Source organism: Ceratosolen solmsi, unplaced genomic scaffold, assembly GCF_000503995.2.
Source record: "Ceratosolen solmsi marchali unplaced genomic scaffold, CerSol_1.0 scaffold3, whole genome shotgun sequence".
Classification (NCBI taxonomy): domain Eukaryota; kingdom Metazoa; phylum Arthropoda; class Insecta; order Hymenoptera; family Agaonidae; genus Ceratosolen; species Ceratosolen solmsi.
Window position 1 is genome coordinate 850,789 of NW_011948428.1, and position 25,283 is coordinate 876,071.

General features: G+C 31.0%; 1 protein-coding gene across 1 annotated transcript in view; it reads right to left on the bottom strand.

Annotated features, from left to right (window-relative positions):
* LOC105363587 (phospholipase D3) overlaps positions 1-12,915 on the bottom strand; it is a 13,582-nt gene extending 667 nt beyond the window's left edge. Inside the window, exons 1-7 of the mRNA XM_011501323.1 lie at positions 12,747-12,915; positions 9,228-9,349; positions 7,537-8,023; positions 6,770-6,961; positions 6,425-6,553; positions 5,778-6,083; positions 5,447-5,588 (exon numbers count right to left, since the gene is read on the bottom strand). Coding sequence (XP_011499625.1) covers positions 5,447-5,588; positions 5,778-6,083; positions 6,425-6,553; positions 6,770-6,961; positions 7,537-8,023; positions 9,228-9,349; positions 12,747-12,821 — 1,453 coding nt within the window. The 5' untranslated portion in view covers positions 12,822-12,915. The remainder of the gene's footprint in view (positions 1-5,446; positions 5,589-5,777; positions 6,084-6,424; positions 6,554-6,769; positions 6,962-7,536; positions 8,024-9,227; positions 9,350-12,746) is intronic.
* Positions 12,916-25,283: the final 12,368 nt, after the last annotated feature.

The following is a 25,283-nucleotide window of genomic DNA, read 5'->3' on the forward strand; positions in this document are numbered from 1 at the left end:
AAAGGTAGCTAAGATCATTGATACGAGTATCGAATGATAGAATAATTTACCTAATTGTAAATATCGCTAGTTGAAGAAGTAATCAAAATTTCTAATCATTGAAAACTGGTGTGTTGATATACTATTAATAGAGTTACATATATATATATATATATATATTTGTAATAAACCGCTTATTAATGTTCCAATACGACGATATTTTGTATTTACATACTATAATATCACTCTAGTTTCTGACAATTCAATGTGTTGCCTTTTGAAATTTAAAAAAATGATAAATTATCAAAAATATTGAACGAAATATAGAATAAGAAAGCAAAGTTGAATGGTTATTATCAGCTTGATATATTATTGGAAAGTTAAGACTTGCATTTAATCAGTATTGGCATAAACAAGCTGAAAAAATATTCCTATAGTTTATACATTTTTCGTCTCCACTTCTGAATGAAATATCTATTGAACTGCACAATTAATATGTCAAAATTTATTTAAAAAAATTATAGCCTTATTAAGCAAATTTTGCAAATATTACACTAAATTTGAGGTAATTAATAACAATACACCTGTTTACGCTTAAACATATTACTTATTACATTTAATACTTCCAAAATTATCGATATTTACAAATTTATCACTGAATTATTATTATTATTACAAAAAAATATGCTTCAAAGTTACAATTGAAAATTGTTGTAATCGATGAAATGAATGGAATTAAAGTTAAGATATAATTAGCTCTTCGATTCTTATGATTCGAAACTAAAATTAAAAAACTTTATATATTTATATATAAATGTGTAGAGAATATTAGTAAAACGGTTACGTTAGATCTCAATAGCAAGTACACTCGTGTGTGTCTGGATTATTATTTTTAAAAAGAATGTTATTTAAAAACTGGTGAGAAAAATTCGAATAATTTTTTTCTTCTTTATCTTTTTTGGTTTTTTTCATATTTACACATTATCGATTGAATATTTATAAACGAAGGGACACGAACTCTTTTTTATTTACATATTATAAAAGAGGGTGACGAGTATTATATATTCCATACATTAGCCACAGCAACTATTTGGTAATTCTTAAGACTATCAATGATATAGTTAAACGAGAGTTAAATTGTTTAACGCTTGCGATGCACATAAGGCCGGAAGTAAATTAACTTTATGTTGTATTTTTTCAGAAATTCGGTGATCAAATATACCTCTTTGGTAAAAAATTAGAGACACCATTGCTTAATGTATATATAAATGTGTGCATGTGTGTTACCGGCCATACATACGTCATTCATAGGAATTACTTTGATTCTCTGGATAAGGCTCGGCCTTGGACATCGTACAAATACTTTAATAGTTTTATATCATATTTATTAAACTGAAAATAATAATAAAGAATGCCGAATTCGTTTGATTTCCTTATTTTAATTTTCTATATTCTTTACATTTACACTTTTATTTTCATTATTCCTTATGCTAATTTATTCCATCTTTTAACCATGAAAGAAACACGCATAAAAGTATTGCTTTATCACAATATCTACATATAAAGATATTTGATTATTACTTATATGGAAAATACATAAAAATGAATTATTTTTTTTTTAATTTAAATTGAAAAGAATAATGTTTACTTCCGTGTAGTTTATTTATTATTTTTTTCTAATTCAATCTATTATATTAGTAATTTATTATATATAATTTTTAGTAGAGTAATAACAATGATTAGTAATTTAATGAATTTGACATTAATAAAAGAAATTAAAATATATACTCAATCAAAGAAAAACTTTTAAAAATTGAAATTATTTTTAACTAATGTCAAACATAATTTTTAACGATTCTCAATAGTTAAGCAACGCGATATCTCGAAAATTAATGACTAAATTTTATTTCAAAGTTTTATTTAAATACTTTCTAGAAGGAAACGTAAAGTCTAATTTAATTACTAGCCGAGTTTCTTTTCTTTCTAACTCCTATGTATTAATCAGGCCTAGAAAACTGTTTATCTAAGCAAATATTAAAAACTTATGTAGGAAATAATTTACGTGTAATATTAAAAATTCAAAGAAAAATATGATATTCTGATTAGATATGGCGGTAATATATAGATTAAGATGGAAAAACTTTGTAATAAAGAAGTTTCACTGAACTCAACACCAATTAGTTATTTTACATATTTCAATAATAATAAAATATTACAATTTTATCCTTGGAAATTAATGCATTTTTTCAAATATATTACCATTTTAAATAATTCGGCTAAACACACTTACATACTTATAGCAATATAAAACTTTATAGTACTTAAGAAAACTTATAAATAGTCAGGATAATAAAATAAATAAAACAAAAACTTGAATAACTTGTTTAGGTTTCAAGGAACGTCAAATGTTTATTTATCAGTTCCGTAAGTACATTGATTTTCATAAATGTTTATCAAATGCATTTACATGTATATAAAAGTAATACTAAATTTTAATCAGCGTATTTGCATTGAAATTTGCGGTAGTACACCCGTATTGTATCTTTAATATTGATCGAGCGATAAAATTTGCCGGAATCCCATTATCTTATAATAGTTAACAATTAAGAAAATTACTTGGCCTTATAGAATTACAATAATTTAAACATATAAATCATGTAATATTTAGTAATTTTATTTAACATTAATTTCAATATTATTGTTTAGTTGAAGAATTCTTCACACTTGTGACACAAATTATTAATGGAATTAAAAATATAATAAAATTCCTGCTCATATATTCAAGAATATAGAATGTGTACTTAGTATGAAAATCAACTTGTATACTAATTTCCATGAAAAATTCATGAAGATTCGTTAAATATAATTTTGTAATTAACATTATTTATTCAAACTTTTATAAAATAAGTATCTTACAATTTGAATATTCTGTGGAAACTAAAACTGAAAATATTCAACAAAATTATTTTATTATTAGCTGTTTATCAAATTATTATCATATTAAAAAATAGAGAGCAGCGTATTAAATTGCAACAAAGGAAAATCAATATTTAATTGTGTTCTTTATAAAAATGCATAGACTGATTAATGGCAAATGAATTAAAAATTTTTACAAAAAATTTGTATTAAAATAATTTATCATTACTATTGATTGTTTTTGTTCAATATACTTTTCTTCAATATTTCATGTGAGCTACAATTTTGCTTAACATCACGTCTCATATGATAATTTGTTTACTTCTAAGAAATCATAATTTTGATAATTGCTAATTATCTATGACTATACTTAGTTAAAAATTAAGTAATATATTGAAAAATTTTCAATAAACAAGTAAAACTAAATTAAATAAACAGTTTTATCAATGTTTTCTTTATCGTCAAAAAATGTTATTAAAAAGCGTAAATAATAATTAATCAACAGCTTAATACTTGGAATTATTATTTTACATTATATAAAGATATTAATTACATATGTTATTTAAAGCTTAAGTAATAATAGATTACAAATCATTTAGAGATTTTATAATGAGAATAATTGTGTAAGAATGTAACTGGTTCTTATATGTTTGTTGTGTAAAAATGTATTTAATTTAATCTAAGAGCACCTTTTTATTTTGCAAATAAATTATGACAGTAAAATATAAAATAATTAAAATGATAAAGGTATAAGATTTCAGTAATTAAAAATGTTGATACTAAAATTACTTATATACATAATAAAGCAAAAATGGATGTACGTATTATTCTATAAAAAAAAAAAAGAAAAAAAAAACAAACGAAATGTAATTTAAGTAAAGACTAGATTGAATTAATATATTGGTGCATTAATACAATCATATAAAAAATTTTTTGCAAATTTAATTTTGCATATATTCATAGGGTAATATCTCAAATTAATCATCACCGATGTAATTTATTGATTTTAAAAATATTCATACGATCCCTACAAGTTGGACATTTTTAAAGAATCCGAAAATTCTTTTATAATGAAATTCGAAGCATTTAAGAATACAATATTCTACAATATTTAAATAATAATTTACTAAGAAATTTTTATATTTAGTCATATATTATGAATGTTTAATTAACGATTAAAATTATCTATTCTAAAACCAAAAGTAATTCCACAATCAGTTTCCGATATATTTATGTTAATGCTTTAGAATATTTAAAATTTTATGAAGCCAATCCTGGTTTAAATTTTTTTTCTGTCTAAATGCATATCTCAAACTTAATACTTTGAATGATAATAGAAACGTTTCAATAAAAAAATAAAAATAAAAAAATTTTTTAACATTTAGAATATTAGATTTTAGCTACATAACCTATAGAACAGTGTGCACGCATATGTATTATTCCAAAAATTCGTACATTCGAGTAAGTTAATACATTTATTAAGTACTTGTTACATTTTAAGATTATGAATACACTCTTCTTATCGATATCCATTCAATGAATAATGTAGTTTTTAAATAATGAATTTTTTTTTAATATTTCAGTAAATTGTAGTAGATAAATCAATATTCAAATATTTAATGATGACATGATGTCAAAGTATCTTTATGTATAAATCGCAAATCATTCGGAGTGTGATAAATAAAATAGATCAAACCTTATATATTTAGTCATCATTAGTAATCGAGTCATCAAACTGATTTAAGTAAACAATGGGTAACTAATAGGTCTTACTTGATATGACTTTGCGAATGTACTATCATTTTCAATTGTTATAATATCGTTCAAGTTTGTCATGATTTTATTTCTACTATTATATGTGGGGGGGGGGTACTTTATAATAACATTGTTGTTAACTTTCAGCGAATAACATTAATATTCTAATGAATGTACTATATAGCCGTATATATACTGTATAGTATATTTTTTAAATTAGCATGAAAAAAAAAAAAATACAAACAAAAACAATAATAAAGAAACAATATTTTCTTATTACAATATTAAATGTGAATTGGAATTGCAAGTTTAAATTGCCCAGCATATATATTAAAGAAAATCATTGTCGAGAAAGTACGTTAAAACTTGCTAATCAATCGATTTATAACAAATAAATTAATTTTTTCTGGTAAAAATTAATCTATTTATCATTATTTCGCATATTTATATATAGTAAATACCATTTTATTTCACATTGTGTTTACGTGACAGACTTTTATTATAATTATCTTTCAATTAATTCGAAAAAGTGGACGTGAAACACAAACACACGCACGCACGCACACACGCACGCACACACACACACACACACACACACACACACATATATATAAATATATATTAATTGTAAGTTAATGCTGTCGTAAATTTCAAGTCTTAAAATACATTTGAAACAATTGGAATGCCAATAATCTTAAATTATCAGTTTTATTTTCCTATTATACTTTTGATAGTCAAAGAGTATTTATTCTCATATAATATATGAGGTCGAGTAAACAATGAAAAAAATAGTTACCAGCCGTATTAATGAAATAGTCACCCGACCAATTACTCGTCCCAATATAAGCTGCGACATCCGTCACCATATACTTATTATGGTTAACCCGTCCAAAAGGAATTTTATCCAATTCAGCATTACTAGGCACTACAAATCTTCTCTGAAATATAATGGTAAATGTAATGGTAAATCATCGTAATGTTGAAAATCTACATAAATAGCAAAATTATCGATTCGAAGACAATGAAGAAACTGATATTTATATTCATTGCTGATATAGAGAAAGAATTTTTATTTATTTATTTATTTTTTTTTTTTGTTTTAGTGCGAACCACGTTACCATACTAACCACTTCAATTTTCACTTTACTGTAACTATTAGTTAAATCCTCCAAAGACTTTAAAAAATAATCTTCGGATTTTCTGGAGTGTTTCCACTTTGATATAAGAAGTTTAACGTTGACCTTCCGCTCCAATGCTGCACTTTTTAGCGCATTATCGATAATTGGCCAGTACTTGATTTTCGGAGAGTAAATCGTGAGGGGAAAGTAATCCATTACGGAGATATAAATGAACTTTTCGGCTTTTTCTATGCAGTGTATTAAGCCGTCGATGTCGCTCGTTCGACCTTCCGGTGAAAACAACGGTGGTGAACTCTAAAAGCCAAAATATATATATATATATATATATATATATATATATATATAACGTAGAGTTTATTGGATGAAAAATCAATTGCTTATTAATAAAGTTTGACTTGTGCTGAAAAGCCAAACGAAACAAGAACAAAAAAACTCTTTTAATATAAATAAGTGGCTAAGCACGATTATAGCAATTTGCCACTTCGGATGAATGTACAGAATGTTATTGAATGATGAATAAATAAATAAATAAATAAACAAATAAGTAAATAAGTCAATTGATGAGAATAAATACAGGGTAAATACAGTCCGGATATGAAAATGAAATATTGAAAAATATTAAATGAAAGACTCACGCCAAAGAAGCTTTTGTACTTGTTCCCATCCAAAGTAAAGGCCATGGGACTGTTGAGATTGATTTTAGTCGCGAGAGAATTGGGCCAAGACGGCGGTATTTTGTTGTCCTCGCCTATCGTCCAATAGACCTATATAGCAATAAAAGAAAAACAAAAACAAACAACTTGTGCATCAGCCTCGACAATTAGCATTTCTGCCTGATTTTTGATAATTCTGTTTGAGGATCGAAATGAGCATTGCGCGATACGCGACCGAACGGCACGCAAAACTCCAAACAAAAGAAAAACAATTAAAACAATAGTGATAGATAGCGATGTGACGCTAATGTCACACTCATCACGTACGTCAAAAATCTTGGCGAGATCGCTGGCCATGCAGGAGCAATTAAAGGCGACGAGGCCGAGCTCCTTGACTTGGGTCAAGGACCGCCAGTCCATGTTCGCCGAGCCCACGTAGACATGCGTACGGTCGATCAGCCAGAGCTTCGTGTGGAGAACGCCACCGCCGAGGAGTGCCGCGAAGTTTAGGCTGCGCACCTGCACAATCATGTGGTACGTTCCTTTTACTTACTGCACTCATCCATCTGAGTGAGCCTCAGTCCTTTCGCCCTCCCATCGCTTCAACGTACTTTTTTCCTTTAAACACTCTCGTTTAGATAATTAGACATTGCAAAACGTCGCTGTAATTGTGCATTGTTGGGCCTCGCGCGTTATTTAGCCCTTGTTCTCGCAAATATCGTTGGAGACATATTCCGAGAAATTAGACATTTGCACTGAGGAAGAAAAGTGAGAGTTGTAGGAATAAGAATAGTAGCTTATACGGAAGAAGGAAGAGAAGTGAATAAAAAAAGAAATGAAAACATTGCCAATAGAGTCGAATCGCCATTTGCCACAAACATATATACATTAATACATGTGTACCGTATTGTACTTGGGCGCGTCATTTATCGAATATTCGTACTAAAATATTACGCATTAAAAGAATAATTTGATTCCAAGCCGAGAGTCTAAAAATAAGGCTCTAAAAAAAAAATAAAAAAAAAAAAAAAAAAAAAAAAACTCTAAAAATACGTCTAAAAAACGTAAGGCAGAGTACGAGTTCGGGGACTCACTTGGGCGTTGGCCTTCTTCGCCAAGAACTCCGTGTCGACATTGGGACTTATGTGACTGGGCGCGTTCTGGGCGATCTTCAACGTTATGCCCCTATCCCTACCGGCGTCCACGAGGGCTTGGAATACCTCCTCGCCTTCCAGAGCGCTGTCGTCCGGGTAGACGTCCTCGCGGTTCATCGTCCAATAGAGCGAGGCGATCTCCACGGTATTCCGGGCGGCGGCGATCAAGTCCAGCCACGTGGTGTAGGTACTCCTGTGGATTACGGATCCATTGGGATAGGTCAGCCGTAAGGGTATGGACTCGACCAATGAGAGGCTGCAGTCGCTCATGCAGGCCATTCCGCTCCCATTGTCGAATCCCGTGCCGTTGAGGTTCTGCTTGTCGGGGGCGTGATCGAGCAGCGGCAGCAGGACCACCAGCACTATCAGCACCAGGATGAACGTGATGGGGATGCAACTTGGTTTGCACCACTCCTGGGCGCCCCACCTACCAATGACAACGACAAACTGCGTCATCGTACTTAATCGGGGACCAAGAGTCGACTGGTCGTTCATTTTACGACGATATTTCGGGACTCCCGAGGGACTCCCCCTATCCTAATTATTCATTGGCCGCTTATGTAATTAATGCGAATCGAAGCCAAAGAACCAAGAGGACTATACTCAAGAGGGCTGAGTTGACTTTGGGAGGGCAATTTAAATTCTGGCTAACCTCGCGCTAATACCCCTATGCGACATCCCAAGCCTATGAGAACGACTTGTTAAAACACGGACACCTTGACATTTGCAAAGAAATAAACTAGAATTCGACGTCTATGGTTCATAAGTCTCTAGATCATTACATTTACAAGTATTTAATAGAGATTAAGCGATTGTTACGCTTTGATTGTTTGAAAATGCGATACAGTTTCGGCCTTAACTTTTTAATGAGATGAATCTTTCAGAGTTCGAAACAATACGTTCCATCCTACATTTCATAAACATTCTTCTTTCGAATTTAAATTCAACCGCCTACTTACAATAATATGACGATAGCAATGCTTAATTACAATGTACTTAACTGAGTTATTGCAGCAAAAGCTAATTAGATTTTTTTTTCTTCTACTTACTCCCCTCCGCCCCTATTACTTTAAACTGCATACAAGAAATTTCAACTTTTTGCACTTATTTACCTTGAATATCCGATAATATAATTCAGTAAATGACATTACGAATCTTTCAAGTTCCATTATGTAATTGTAATTTATACAATATTATTCCTGTCCGGACACGGAGGATATAATTATTAAACTAATACGGTCATTAATTAACAGTCTTATTTCTTATTATATAATAACCGATTGTGTCAAATGGTTGTTTTTCTTCTTCTACTGTTAGTGTCGGTCGTGATGAAAAGGGATATAAAATAAATTTTCTTACTATATCTGAATAAACTTTTTAAACTATTACGTGCTTACGTAGCGTAAGTAAAATGTTAATTGTAGGTTCAACTATAAAAGTCCTTGCATAAAGTATTATTTATTGCACATACAATTAAGAAAATATTAATGAGAAAAATTTGCCAAATTCACTGTCCGAATAAATAATGCGCGAACAAATACGTTCATTCCCATGAATTTCATTCCTAGGGTAAAATTGCTATAAAAATATAAAAATAATATTCTAATATTTCTCGAGTGATAGTATTTTACCTTCCATGATTGAGAGGGTCATCGACATCACTTCTCAACATGAACCCCGTTTGGTCCCAAAAGTCAAACTCGTCATCGCAGCCTGGTGAATTTACATCAAGACGAGCATTTTCTGATACAGTCTGTCCATGTAAAGAAAAAAAGAAAAAAGAAGCATTCACATAAATTAATTCCAACTCCAAACTGCGTTTGTAATAAATCTAATAATCAAACCTTCGCGACTTCTACTAGCAAAATCAAAAATTTATGAGACAACATTGTTCATTATCAATGTTACTATATTTACAATGCGACCGTTGTTAATGACGTTATTTAATTTGAAATTTTCACTTGAAAAAATTATGAAAAATATCCATTGTATACGTATACATATGTATTTCTTATAAAAGAAATATAAAAGAAAAAAAATGTTATGAAATATTTTCTTTTTCTTTTTGCATATTGTTTTTAATTTCGATCGCATATTTATTCTTTCTCGTCTCGTTTCATTTTCTCAATCACCCAACGATCAATATTATTTTATTATTTACAAATTTCTTAAATTATACATATATATACTTATAGATAAAATCATTGATACATCTGTTGTCGATTGAAGCAATATGTACATGAAAATTCAATTCGAAAAGCTCGTCCATAAATATTATTTTTCGCTATACGAATGAAAATTATAATGGCGCGATTAATCAACCATTAATTTACAAATTTTAGACAAATGAAAGAAAAAAAACCTTTCAAGAAACCTTTCAATTATAAATGAAATAATTTTCCAATTAATTCCATATAGCTCGTTACTATTGTAATAATAATTTATATATACGTGAGCTTAATTTATTTCTTATAATGCAAGGATATAACGTTAGAAAAATTGATAAGTTGCTGGTATTTAATTCACAGAGAAGGTGTATCTATCTATTAAGGATTGACGGCAATTACTCATTAATGAGTTCTAAAATATAAAAAGTGACATCGGTAGATTACCGACCATATGTCAAAGATCTTTTCTGCTAAATAAATAAGACGTATATTGTTTTGCATAACCAGTTTCGGAAAAAAGTACATATGTATATGTATATATATATATATATATATATATATATATATATATATATATACATATATATGTACGTACTTGAGTCATGTGAATGACTCTGTCGGCGTTTTTTCATCGTCATTACGTCAACCGTACGCCGGAAAAAAAAATCCCTAAATATTATCATAAAATTCCGAATAATAATATAGACGACGCACATGTATATTCATATTGTACTTTAAATTTACGTCTATATTTCTTTCATAAATGATGATTCACATTTTAGAAATGCTACTTCAGTTCTTATGTGATAGAATGTACGTGCCTCGTTATTAATTAATACGATCGTACACCGGAGTACTCAAATAACTTAAAATTGTTGTTATCTACATACGCGTGCGTAATTGCTAATTAAAATGATAGTATATCTGGAAAATGGCAGCCTCATATTGATTGTTAATGGGTTGATAAACAACGAAATTGCTGTTTGCATTACAATGGATATTCATGCTTATTGCTAATAAGCGAACGGTATTTTCCCGATTAGTATTTCATTATTACTCCCTATCCCCCCCCCCTTCTCCTCCTCCCTCCGCCGCCCCCCCTCAATTCGTCCTTTATATAATATACTTTTATGTATAAATCAACGAATCCTCCTACGATATTTAAATATTCTGAAAACTTTGCATAACATGCCCAATGCCCTTTACGCATACACAACCTTTCTACATGCCTTACCTGTCATTTCATATTGCCATGTATGTTTATTGTTTTGTTGTCAAATATTTTTACATTCGCACACCATATCGGACGAGCTGTCCACATCTATGCCATATAATAGTACGTAATATCCAAACAATTTTCAAATATCGACGCAATAATTTCCCTAAAAGCAATCCATTAAAAGCAATAATTTCCCTATCAGTTTCAAATCAAAGCAACGTCAATAACGTTATTATTTTTTATTTTTCAAACATATTTCACAAGCCAAGACACATCTTATAATGTTCACGTCGCTAGTTAATGAAACGAGCGTATTTTTACGTACACGAGTACTAATATTCATGATAAGTTATCAATTATTGAAAATATTAAATAAATATTAACAAGTCACTTTATCAAAGAATTATTTTCATTTTATTAAAAAGTCTTTATTAAAGAGTCTTTGGAAGAAACAAAGCGTAAATAAATAGAATGATAAAAGAGAGATTGTCAGAGACTGGTAAGACAAATGTTTAATAAAAATGTATGTTCTCTCAAATTGAACAATGTAGTTGCAAACAGGAAATAAGCATTAATGTAAACGTCAAGGGGGGACAAATGATACTGAAATATAATAAATATTAGGTGCACGCTATATTCCATGGGCGAGTAAAACATTATACTTATTAGCTTATAAAATACAATAACAAATATAATTAATCATTTTTAATAGCGTTACCAAATTGATTACTTCAACTACGTTTGATGCCATTCTTTTATGACAAGCATCCAATTCTTTAAAGCCATTAATTCATTAAATGTTATAATAATTTTAGCATTTTTATCGAACGCGTACTTGCGTGTGTTTTCTAACCACATTACGTCATTGATCGAATAACATGGTCATATTATAATTTTGCATTTAATTTAATATTCAATTAGTGTGCCAAGTGGTTAGTATATTTATTTTATCTTAAGTACTCTAAATTCCAGCTCTGTTCGTCAGCGCGTTTTGTACATCAATCAACTGGAAAAACAAACATATTTAAGGATAAACAAATAAGAGAAAAAATATGTATAGATATTTGTAAAGTCATGTTAATACGAACTATATTCTTTTAAAAAGCAACATGTTCACCATTCCTAAAATATATTACACAAACATCGTGAGAGAGAGAGAGAGAGAGAGAGAGAGAGAGAGAGAGAGAGAGAGGGACAGACAGAGAGAAAGCGAGAGATAGAGAGAAATATATGCACATGTGTAAACGAAAACTGTTTTATCGACTTATCGACGTTATGGCAGTCAACACCAACGATCCCAGCTACCGACATCTCTGCAAATATCGATCAATTCATTTCCAATTACCGACGTATTCTAGGCTCCACCGATAATTCCAATTCATTCGTGGTATATTGACGATGGGACGGTTTCTGAGTGGGGGGGGGGGAGGAAGAAGTCGCGAAGTATAAGCTACGTAAACAAAAGTAATTTTTTGAATAGAGAGACACGTTGATATTTACATTACGCGTCGATTTTCCATCACTTGCAATATTGGCGCAATAACGGACATTAAGCTAACCTAAAGACTTTCGTACATATTTATGCAAGCAGCACGAGATTTTAAGTGGTGAAAAATGATAAAATTTCTATCACGTAAGTGACTTTGTTACGTAAACCGTTCAATTGTCGTATAATAAAGATATCATAATAAAATATTACGCTTCGGATAATCACAATGTCGCCTAGATTTACGCAAATAACGAACAAAATATCATAATCGCACTTCCTTATCCTTATTCTTATTATTCTTCTTCGGCACACTGAACACCTTTTCCCTCAGCAATGTAAATATCGCCATCTTCGAGTATTCCAAGCCCCGACTATCAAGTTTATACGAATTCGCAACAATTACTGGAATCAAGCCGAATGCGAAATTCGCACACTAGCGGCAAACGCATCACTACTGCTTCAATACTTCTACATCACCCCCCCCCCTCCCCGCCCCTCCAGGCTCGCCCGTTCCACCCATACACGCGCACACGCACGCACGCACGCAAATACCAAAAATACACGCTCAGTGGCGTGCGTGCACGTGCACACGAGTAAACCGATTGAGAACGGAGAGAAGATCAAGGTTATTGTCCTCGCGTGGGGGAGCTTCGGTGTCCGCGACGGTTGTGATAGGTACAGGAAGCCGACGACGAGGATGAGTTATTTGTCTTGGATGCCGCTGGCCTGCATGCACATACGGTATGCAGCAGCTGCTCCCGATGTCCATGCATACGGAGATGAGGGATATCTCATGGTGGCTTCGTCACAATTACCGTAACGTGATCGTCAACTCTTTGCGAATATCCATCAGTCAAACTTGATTTTCGATAGAGAAAATTACTTTCTTCCGTTGCGTAATTCTTCCTCCTGGCTTCCTCCTGGCTTTTTGCCTTCTGATCGTTACGTTTGATTTGGCGCATCCAATTTCCTACTCGTGCTTCGCCAAGCGTCAATTTTAAGAAGATTCGCGACGATATAATATTCATCATTATTCGTAGCTTCAAAGTCAAAGACATTGGCATTTAAAAATGATGAAACATTAATGCAATGAGAAATCATTGGCTTTACAATACTTATATTTATATAACGGAATTTATTTTAATGACAATTTTGAATAAGCCATTTTCATGAAACAAATCTTCTTCCGACCTTAATTTCATTTTTTTTTTTTATAATTTTAATTGTTTTATTTAATTGTTGATCCTATTATTTGATAATGATTGTTCATTCAATTATACTAGATTTATAATGACATTGTAATACTTTGGAGAAATAGGAAGAGAATTTTATTAATTAATAGTCTAAAGATTCTGAATGTAGAATTGATGAAGGATTAATTCCTTCATTAATCGAAGCTCTTATGGTTTATCGATTTTTTAAAAATTAATTTCAACGCTTTAAAAATTAATAACGCTTAATTTACAAAGTATAAATATACATGCTGTCTGCCTGTCTCTCTCTATCTCTCTCTCTCTCTCTCAGTCTGTGACTGTGCGTGTTTGTCTGTTTGCTTGCGCATACATAGCTTTTCAATTATGACAAATATAGATTTTATTGTTTAATCAACAAGAAAAATGTGTGAAAATTAATAAATTGGATTTATAAAATACAATTATAAAAAAAAATTTTTAATTAATATTTAAATACTTTATTTTATAATAGATTCTATATAAATTAATTGATACGTAACTGTAATAATTGAATTTATTAATAATTTATAATATTTTAAACAGATTGAATGAATATTATTATGTATAAGAATATTTATGAATATATAAATAAGAAAATTACATATTCTTTATTCATTATTCAATACAAAAAGCATTAAGGATATTGTAAAAGAAAAAATTTCATTTTAATTATATATTTACCCTACGTAGGTTAGCTAATGGTGGTACATTTTAAAGGAATACTGAAAAATGTATTAAAGAAATAAAAAATTCATTGTCTCTCTATTGAGATACATGATACAGATAAATAAAATATATTACTTTAGACCAACAAAATTTTATTTTTATGAAAAACATAAAATAACTGAATTTTCAAGCATAACGCGTAATATTTATTCCTATTAAGCTTAAAGAATTAAAAATATTTAAGTTGAAGCAGAAATTCTTATAAATATTTTTATTAAAAGTCTCTCCTTTTATTTCTTAAAACTATATTTTCATGCACAATATATATATATATATATATATATATATAGTTATAATTAAACAATATGCAAACAATGATACTTACACTTGTGTCTCGCAAATAATGTCTAATACGCATATATAATATACGTGTTATCAAAATGTCCACAGATACGAAAAGCTTTTTAACACACACGCGCGCGCCACACGTATATATCTATCAATTTCAATAAATATATTAATTACAAATTTTTGTGTATTTTATTCTAACAAATACCCATCGACCATAATTATATAATTTCAAGACTAAAATTGTAATGAAAAAATTAATTATTGGATTTGTTATTGAGTTGCACACACATCAAAGAGATGTGGACGCAAAAAAATTATTTAAACTGTTTAGATGTTAAATTGAATAACTGTAAAACACATTGCACAATGTGTTGATGTTAATAGAGTTCCAGCATCCACGTTGACTAGAATTTTTATAATTTTTCGGAAAGACTTAAGTATTTCCGTAGTACATGGTGATCATGTAGAAGATAATAAAAATATTTTAGTAAATTGACCAAAGGATTTGATGGAGGAATCTGGAATTGAAGGAAAAAATGGTGATGAAACGCTCGATGCATTAATTATCAAGTCAAGAATGAATAATAATTTTCCAACCCAATTGCAACACAATTGCAGTGTAATCTAAATGTCTGTAAGTGAAGGTAAGACGCAAAATTGAATGATAAATTATGATTTTAGATTTGTTGAATTAGACATTTTAAATGTGCCCCATAAGTTCGCTTAAGTAGGAATTATTTTAAAAATAAAAATAATTAAATTTTGTGAAATTGCAACGGGAGTGTTCTTGGTACGACATCGTCGAAAAAACAATAAAGTCGATCGTGTCGGGAAAGGCTTTGTAGCAAGAAAAATCGATAACAAGAATCGCTTTAGTAGAAATTAGTAGGCGCCGATAACAGCGATTTCTGCCTGATTGGTTCGAGAGCCAAGGATTATATAAAAAATCTTTTAAGAATGCTTCTGAAGTCCCAAAGTTTTAATGAAATAGCAGTTGTAAGAATCAGCGACATTTACAGTTAAAAATATGTACAACTGTATCGAAAAGTTAATACGCAGATAGAAAGCTTAGTAAGAGAAAAATAGGAATATTAATAACCATAAATAGCGTGTTGTTAATACCAAGCTTAAAATAAAATTTATTTTTACTTAAAGTAACTGCTAAATAGGAAAAGATTTTTCGGTTCAGATAACGGGAACCGATATTTATTCACATGCAATAATATGATTAAAGCTACGGATTTCGACTACCGTTATATGTATGCACACGCGCGCGCGCGCGCATACACACACACATGTTCAAATAACAAAAAACTGGAATTTCAATATGATAGTTAATCGAAATAAAATGCTAATAATTTAAATACTTAAATATTATGGAAAATAAATTAATCGTCATGGCAATAAGTACTTCAAAAATTTTCAGAAAAATTCAAATATTAAATTTAATTTTATAACACTAATAATTTATGATGAATTCGAATTTTATGTGTGACGAGTTGAAATACCTCATCAAGAAACAACATTTTACTTTCACCGATAGTTTATCAAAGTTTTTCGGTTTTTCAAGAACCAAAATGATTGAAAGCAGAGCAATTAGTGATTGAAACGTAATTAAAATACAATATAAAACAATGCTAGATAGTGATAGAGGTAAAGACGTTATAAATAAGGATTTTGAAGGTTCCTTGAAAGGCAAAGGAATCATATATCTAATGAATATTCGTTATAAGCTGAAATAAAATGATTTTTCGGAGCACGAAATTTATATAACAGCTAACGCACACGATCCACAATTTAATAAAAATCTTATTTTTCTTTATTTTAATGGGTAAGAGAAATGAAAGAAGCAAGATAACATTGTAGAGAAAAATTTTTTAATTGGATGTGTAGATAATTGCAAAGCTTGCTATATTTGTGTATCACATTTATTATTAAGATATATTATTAATCCGTTGTGTATTTTAATTATTTAACAGAAAAAATTATATCGCAATAAGGACAATGTCAATTATCCTAATGAAGAAAAGCATGAAGCAAATAATATCTGATAGTAAAATAATATTTAATAATTGAATAATAGTTTGAAGTAATTTTTATAACATAAAATAAAAAGCCAATAAGAAATGTCAATATTTGTTGATATTTTTTTAAATTGATAAGATAAATTTCGAATCAAGCAATAACAAATTTTCAGTCTAAAATTAAGAATAATTTGCGTGATATAATTATAATCAGATTTACTAACTGATTTTTCACAATTATTCAATTACATACTTAAAAAACTATTATAACTAAATTACGTTGAAGTTGAAGTTATTAGTAGTTTGGAGAAAATTAAAATACGGATATTTGTTGAGAAGCAGATATCAGATCTTTCAAATTTATCGGTAATCGTTGAGTTTATGTTTGGAAATTAAATCCTTATGGCCTGAAGCAATATGAAAGGAAAGAGTTCAATAATCAAGATTGTTTTTAATAAGAAGGTGTTAATGAAATTGAATCGATTAATAATCGATTAATTCTGTGATAGATTTTAAAGAATATTAAAGTTTAGTGTACGTAATTGCATACGTAATGAGTATTTTTATATGAAATAAGTGTTTTTTCATTATTTTTTATTACATATATATATATACATATGCGCGCGCTCTCCTGTCTGCATGTACGTGTATTAAAGAGATAAAATTGTTAAATAACGTAATTGACTGTTTTTACAAAATCTTAACAAATTAATACGGTCTTAAACTAGTACAAAGGATGTTCCATCGAGTATTTCAGTAAGTTAAAATATTAATAGAATTAAATATGAAAATTCTTTTAAGAGTTGAAATTGTCAGATTAAAAATATTAAAGATATACTAGAGGTGTACTTTTATAAATTACAATAATTATATTTAAAGAATTTACATAAATTTATATAATTTTTAGTTAAACTAACTAAGTAGCAAAAATTTGCAATTAATTTAGATTTTTTTTTTCTTATAAAATATTGAAATAATACAGACTGCTAATTAATATAAATTTTAATTAATCATGGATTCAAAGACATTAAACAAGTCAAATAAAAGTGATCGAATATTAAGATATTTTAAAGTTTCTTCAAGTTTAAGTTTATTACTTCAATCATTCTTTTGAATCAATAGTCGTTTAAATTATTTTACATACATCTAAAGCTGAAAATCAATATTTATATATACATGCGTGTATGTATAGGTATAAATGTCCACGTATCGCTGGATAAATGTAAAGTAAGTGTAGTATGTGATAATAATGTATAATCTTACATTGATCTCTGTATATATTATATACAGAGTTTGAAGTTTCGAATGGAGCTTTGGTAAGGTTGAAGAAAGAACATACAATTAAATTGTTCAAATTATTAAAGAAATACAATATAGACGTTATGAAATATATAATTCAAATAGATGAAACGAGTTTTTTGAAAGTAAAAAAGCAATCTCAATACATATATAAAATTATATTAAATTCCAGTAATTCACGTGAATGAAGTTTAATCGATGCAAAATATAATATAAATGGTATGAACGGATTGAAGTTGAGATTCTGTCAAAGACATTGAAGACATCCGAAGCTATATATATTTGCAATAAAGATTAGTTTTTTTAAGTAAGCGTTCTAAGATTTTAATACGTTACATAAACTTTTTTCTGATATAGAATTTTAAGTATTGAGATAATTTGTTTTTCTCTGTAAAAACTTTCTTTTCAAATCCGGGTTTAGGCAATACGATCGATAGGCTCGAGAATCATGCTTGATGATACCTATATATATATAAATGATTTTTCTTGAATATGTAACTTTCGTAGAGTACTTGCTTCAGCCACAAGTGCATGAGTTAGAATAGTATTACTAAGAAAAAATAAATTCAATTTTAAATGTACATTTAAATTATTAATTATTAAAATTTATCTATTAGAATTAAGTAAATAGCGCGACAATCATCAGACTGACATATTTCATTGTTAAAGTTATTCGACGCATAGTATTTTTGTTCTTCGTCATATATTTATAAATGAGAATTAATAATCAATATGTCAACAAAATGATGAAACTTTTATGAAGGGTAATCCGTCGGCCGTACATTAGCGAAGATCGCATAAGAGAAGAGAAACATGCGAAGATACAGCGTCTAGTTCCCTGATATTCATTCCCTGCTATTTCAACTATAAATATAATACTTAGGAAAAACGATTGGCGAACGAAAATTACGACAAAGTTGCTTAAGTAGTTGACAAAGTGAAAAGAAATATTCGTCACGGCACTATAATCCTTGTGTCCTCGGTCTGTAGATATCGTACTTTCCTACGCATAAAGAAAGCTTTATCTTAACAATATACATACGACTACTCTTTATTGTAGTATCTTAATAAGCTTATACGAGTACAAAAAGTCTCGCCTCAAGTAGTTCAAGGGCAGAACTCGATTAATCTAACGTGAATGTCGTTGAGTGCGACGAAACGATCGATTGACGACTACGACGACTACGACGACGACGACTACGACGACGACGACGACGACGACGACGACGACGACGACGCGTTTTAACGAAGCCCAAGCAACTTGCAAGCCCAATGACATTTCCCATGGATCCTCCACACTTTCCAGAGTGATGCATATTTGATGGCATTTCCGGGCTCGTTGCAACGAGTTGAGCAGCAGTGGACGCGATATCGATCGTCCTTAGAAAAACGCAAGCTTGTGAGAAAGCACCATTTCCACGAAAGCACGAGAGTTGCCTTTGGTTTTTAAAACAAGTGCTTGTTTCTGTGCTAAAACGATGCCTTCGATGATAAAAAAAAAAAAAGAAAAAAAAATAGAAGAAGAAAAAAAGAGGCGAATGAATTTTAACGATTTCCTAATGAAAATCAGTACTTTGCTTGTCAATTAGTTTGCGGTGACGATAGGCGAGCGCGTAACAGCAGAATAAGCACAACTCCCCCCCCCCCCCCCCCCCATTTTATTCGACAGATAAGAAAATCGTTCTAAAATGACAATATCAATTTTATTGTTAAAACGAGATTTTATGAGATTTTAGATGGAGATTATCGTATTACCGGCGAATTTCAGTAAAAAAAAATGACTTTAGACGCCTCGAGAGAAGAGAAGAGTCGACTGTCAGAATTTATACTTTGAATGCACCATTGGCTTGATTGGTGTGGTAAAATTTATAAAATACATAGAGGCGTCTCCGTACAAGGTTTGTTTAATTTAGAAATAATCATTAAGCTAGCAATTATTGATATATGCTTATTACTAGATTATAAAAATCAACAGCGCTAGAAAAATTTACTTGCCGCTTTACTTTACTTGAAAATGCAAATGCAGAGATACATTAGACTATTGGTTATTCGAAATAAAAGCATTGCCAACAAAATGTTTACAAAGTCGCACTCCAATATCGGCATTGAAAATTTCAACTTTACGGTTTTCAAACTTATAATATTACACGCTCCTGAGAATTTTGAACAGCATAAGAGTATTTACGAGTACGCTATGACGGATGTTTTATGGTAAAATTATAAAATATTTCAGGTTGGTATAAGTTGCTCGTTCCAGGAAGCATCCGAGTGATTTACAGTATAAAATGTACTGATAATCTATATCAGTCGGTTGAAAAAATTTCTCGTGTTTCGTCCTTTACATTAAAAAATACATCTAATTGTTAAATATTTAGAGAATTTGCTCGGCCAACGACAACGGCAACGGCAAGCCAATCAATTTAATATTTTTAGAACGTGATTATTATGCATCAGGTTCAATTACCTGAAAGTCAAAAGAACCTTGGTATTAAAAGGGAATTTACGCTTAATAATCATAATGAAGTGACGCGTGAGGTAAGTAACATTTTCTTAGCTGATAATGAGAAAGGATGATTCTCGTTAAAATGTCATTGGCTGATAATGATTATTGATATTGGCTCTTTATTATTTTAACACTTTACCAAGCTATCGTATTTATAAGTAACAACAACATAATTATAAAAATAATATCAACCGCGCACAATCGTCTCTTGGTGCGTCGATCGACTAGCATTTAAGGTATCAATGAAACATGTTCGCGAAACTCGGCTCAATGGTCGATTACTACTCGACAAAGAGTAAGTGTTAGCCAAACATTCAAATGATTTCTCGGTTAGAGCCAATTATTTGGTAGCGTACTTGCTACCAAAGTCAGGTATGATTGTTCAAGTATAACTTTCGCACCCTCTTAAGGTCCTCATTAACGAGAATCAGAGTCAACAACGTAGTTCAAATTCTGTTAAATATATATATATATATATATATATATTTAACTAACTTAAGGGCGCTCATTTATGCGTTTCAACGAGACGAGCTTGCAGTGAAGTTATAAAATAAAGAAGAAGAAGAAGAAGAAAACAACAACAAAAATTCCGAAATATTGAAATTTGAATATTTACGTAGTCGATAGTGCCGTAATCGCGGTTGTATTCTTTGCGTATAATAAACGATATCTCGCAAGTTACGTAAACATTTAATAAATCTTCGTCTCTCTTAGATATCCTAGAAGAAGAAGAAGAAGAAGAAGAAGAAGAAGAAGAACCAGTTGCACGGTACGTGAAATTACGGTAAAAAAAAAAAAAAAAAAAAAAAAAAAAAAAAAATTTTCCCCCCCTCTCACCCCTCTACCAAAATATTTCCTTTTGATCAATTTCGTAGAGAGCTAAAGCACATAATTCTCTTACAACTGTATTTTACAGTCCCATTAAGCACCTTTCTTTTGTCCATTGGGAATCGTCACGGGTGCAATAGGCCGAGGCTAGTCGCGTTCACCTTTATTAAATAAAAAGGAATAAGAAGAGAGGCAGCGGCATCAATGGCTCGGGAGCATTCGGACAAAAGCTAGTAGCCGCGCCAATAATGCGTTTTACGTTTTCGCGTGCGGCCGGGCTGTTTCGCAATCTGTCGCCGAGAGCCGATCGACGCCCCGTTTTGCATTTGCTCGCTGCACGCGCGATGCATTGTTAATGAGCCACCCAGATGACTCTGTTCGTGTGCGTGAGAGAGCGGGGGTGGCAGCGGCGGCGGTGGCGACCGCGGCAGCAGTCACCAGCGAAAGGGAGAAAGAACGAGCGGGCGAGAGATAAAAGCTCCGTGGGTTGAGGGACGTCGGGGAGTCGAGAGAGGGAGAGGGAGCGCAATTATCATGATTAAGCAAATTACGCAAGGGCGAAAGTTCCCTCGACCGCCAACACTTTTTCCCCTGCTCCGTTACACTAGCCAAGCCAAGTCTATTTTTCTGACCTCTCACTCGAGAGCGCTCCAAACCAACAAAAATATATACACTCCGTTTCTATTATATGCCGCGGAATAATAGAATTTTTCTCCATCACCCTACTTGGCGCTCTGTGTTCATGACTTATTGGTAATAGCGAAGGTTACAACGAAGCTTGATTATATATATATATATATATATATATATTTTTTTTTTTATTTTTTTTTGTTTATTTTTGTTTTTTGTTTTTGTTTTTTACAGCTTTATTTGTCGAAACGGGCCGATTCACTCGCCAATAATTTACCAAATAAGCGAGAAGCCGAAGATTAGATTTTGTACGCGGATTTTGCGGGGCTTTCATGTTTTGCAAGTGTCCAGAAATCGATGATAATAATTGTAATGAACGAGTAGGTAAAATATTAAAAATTTTTATCGATTATTATTTCGTTAATTGTAGCTTTCAATAAGCTGTACCTTGGCCAAACGTATGTGTTTATTGTTAAAGTCCAGAGGTGATGTCTAATTAATTATAGAAGCGTCTCAACATCACTGTTTACACATTCGATCGTCCAAGTATTGATCACATTAAACTTACGAGCACGTGCCCTCATACTAAAATTAAATAGCCTTTTATTAAAAAATATGCATAATTGATTTTCAAGCGTCTAATTAATTATACATACGCAAAATTAATCTATTCTGCTCGGTTCAGTTCATTAATTGTATTCACTCCGTAATAAATATTATGTTCTGTAATGAAAATGAAAAATAAAGCTGAGCGAAAATGATGAGATATTATTTGTTTATGATATTTTGTGCGTACGAGGGATGGAAGATTTGCTGCTTTTGCTACTATTTATATCGCATAGTTATGTTCAAAAGACAAAAACAACAAAAAAAAAAAAAAGAAAGAAAATAACGAAATAAGTGAGGCGCAGTAGAGAATACACAGTAAGCATATAAAGTAATCTTCAACCAATTTGGTATAAAAATAAACTATTTACGCATACTTTCATCGATGCTCCACAAGATTTACATTGGATATTAATCTTTCAACAGCCGCAATTCGAAACTTATTTTTGAGTTAAAAAACTTTTCTTACGATCAAAATTTCAACCAATCAAGCTAAAACTTTCCACACAAATTCCCAACGTATTATCCAACTTTTGAGTATTCTTTTTTTAGATTAAATATTTCGTTGCGATTCTCTTCTTGCCCAAACAAACCTTCAAGTTTTTATTAAAATTTTACACTCGATACATAGGGCACACAAATGGCCAACAAAGAAAAACTTAGATTCTTCCATTAATTTTTTTATTTTTTATTTCTTTTTTTTTTTTTATTTTTTTTATTTTTTTTTTTTTTTTTTTTTTTAATAATTTATTAACTCAAAATTTGAAATAATATTTCCAACTAAATTATTGATGAATAAATGATACCCATTGTTGATAAATATCATAAATTAAATCACGTTCCAATGAGTGCAGAATCGGTCTTTTCCGTCAAACATTGTGGCGTACGAAAACATTATTTTAAAATGTATAGAAAAATTCTGAATATTAAGATTTATTTATTTATTTATTTATTTTTTTTTTTTTTTGTTATAAATAAAATATAGGTACGCATAAATACTCCAGTTTTTCAGATTTATAAACGGCGAAAGAATAAAATTTTATCGTAAATTTTTTTATTCATCATATTCAGCCAACACTCGCAATTTTTAATTTTAAAATTATTCTCCTCGAAATCAACAAACGCTTCAAACTATCTAAATACAATTATTTTCATATCACTATCACATATATATTTCATCTTTTATTTAAGAATAATCTCGAAAGCGCGATAAATCCTATTGAATTATCGAGTCACGGATTCTGGAATTGCGCTCAGTACTTATTTGAAAATCCAAATGACGTGCTCAATTCCAAAAATACCTGTTTTCTCTTTCTTTCTTTTTTTTTTTTTTTTTTTTTTTTTTTTTTTTTTTTGTAATTACACTTTTTCTTCTCCATTTCTTTCCTTAAGTATTACCATTGCTAAACTATCTAACTAATTTTCACAAGATTAGTAGATGAAAAATACGGCTAATATATAGATTATGCTATTACGTTGCTCGATCATCAAATCGTTGAAAACTGGCCGCTAATTAATCATTTCCGAGTAACTAAAAGTAGAAGATAAAAAAACCTCTCTACTTCCTCTTCATAATTTTCTTCAGAATAGTCTTCCAACTATTTCCCATTTCAAATCTATTCTTTTCTTTTCAATCTATAGTCGTCCAATCGCTCAAGTTTCTCGAAAATACGTTCCAAAACTTTTTCCCGATGATTATTAATTACACGGTCTCGAATAAACATTTCAACATCCTAATGGTACATTTACGATGGATTAATGAAATTTCCGTTGAAAGCCGAAGATCTCCGTACTCGGAATATAATGAAACGTTCAACGTTACGTCAAACCTATTTTTAGAATATCGTCATAACGTTAAAGCTCGCGTCCCGGGTTTGTATTAATCGATAGCAGCCTTCTAAACTCTCCTCACCTACAATTTCTCCGCGGTCCATCGCGTCCTTATCGCACTGAAGAAAAAAAAATTATACAAGTCCATCGCTCTATTAATCAGCAGCCGAGCAATCCTCGGCAACTCTTCACATCGCAAATGAAAAGCAGGACCGCGGTGCTGGTAGGAGGTGCCGTGACGTCATTTTCGTCCCGTGGGACGCGTAGTCTCCTGCCCGTGCTCTTGTCGGCCACGACGCGTGAACGAAAGGATTTAGCGTTGGCAAGATTGACCGTTACGTCCATTAAGAATCGCGGCGAAAGCGGAGGATGAAAAAGTCGCGGCTTGCCGGCAACCCCGTCGGTTGTTCGGCAAATTGCGTGGGCGCGTTTGCGGTTAAGAGGACACGCGTTGGAGTCCTGTAAGCCCAATGGCCTGTAATCGCATTGATTTGGCGTATCTCCGCGCCGGCGCTTCATAAATATGTAACCGTGAATTTGCTGGCGATGGCGCGGATTTGCCGATATGATTTTTCATGCGACTCGTGAGAAAGTTTTACAAGGCACTTTGTACTTACAAAGCGGGGAATAATAAATCGATTTAGCCGACTAGTCCTGATCATCCTTGCCGCTTACCTCGGCACGTCTCGGCGCCTCGGTCCTGGAATAACATTTGTTTCGTCGCTGAAAACCGAGCACTCGCAAGGAGATCGTGAACGCCGAGTCGGATGCATACACACGCGCGCGCGCGCGCGCACGAACACACACACACACACACACACACATCTGCGCCGAAATAATGT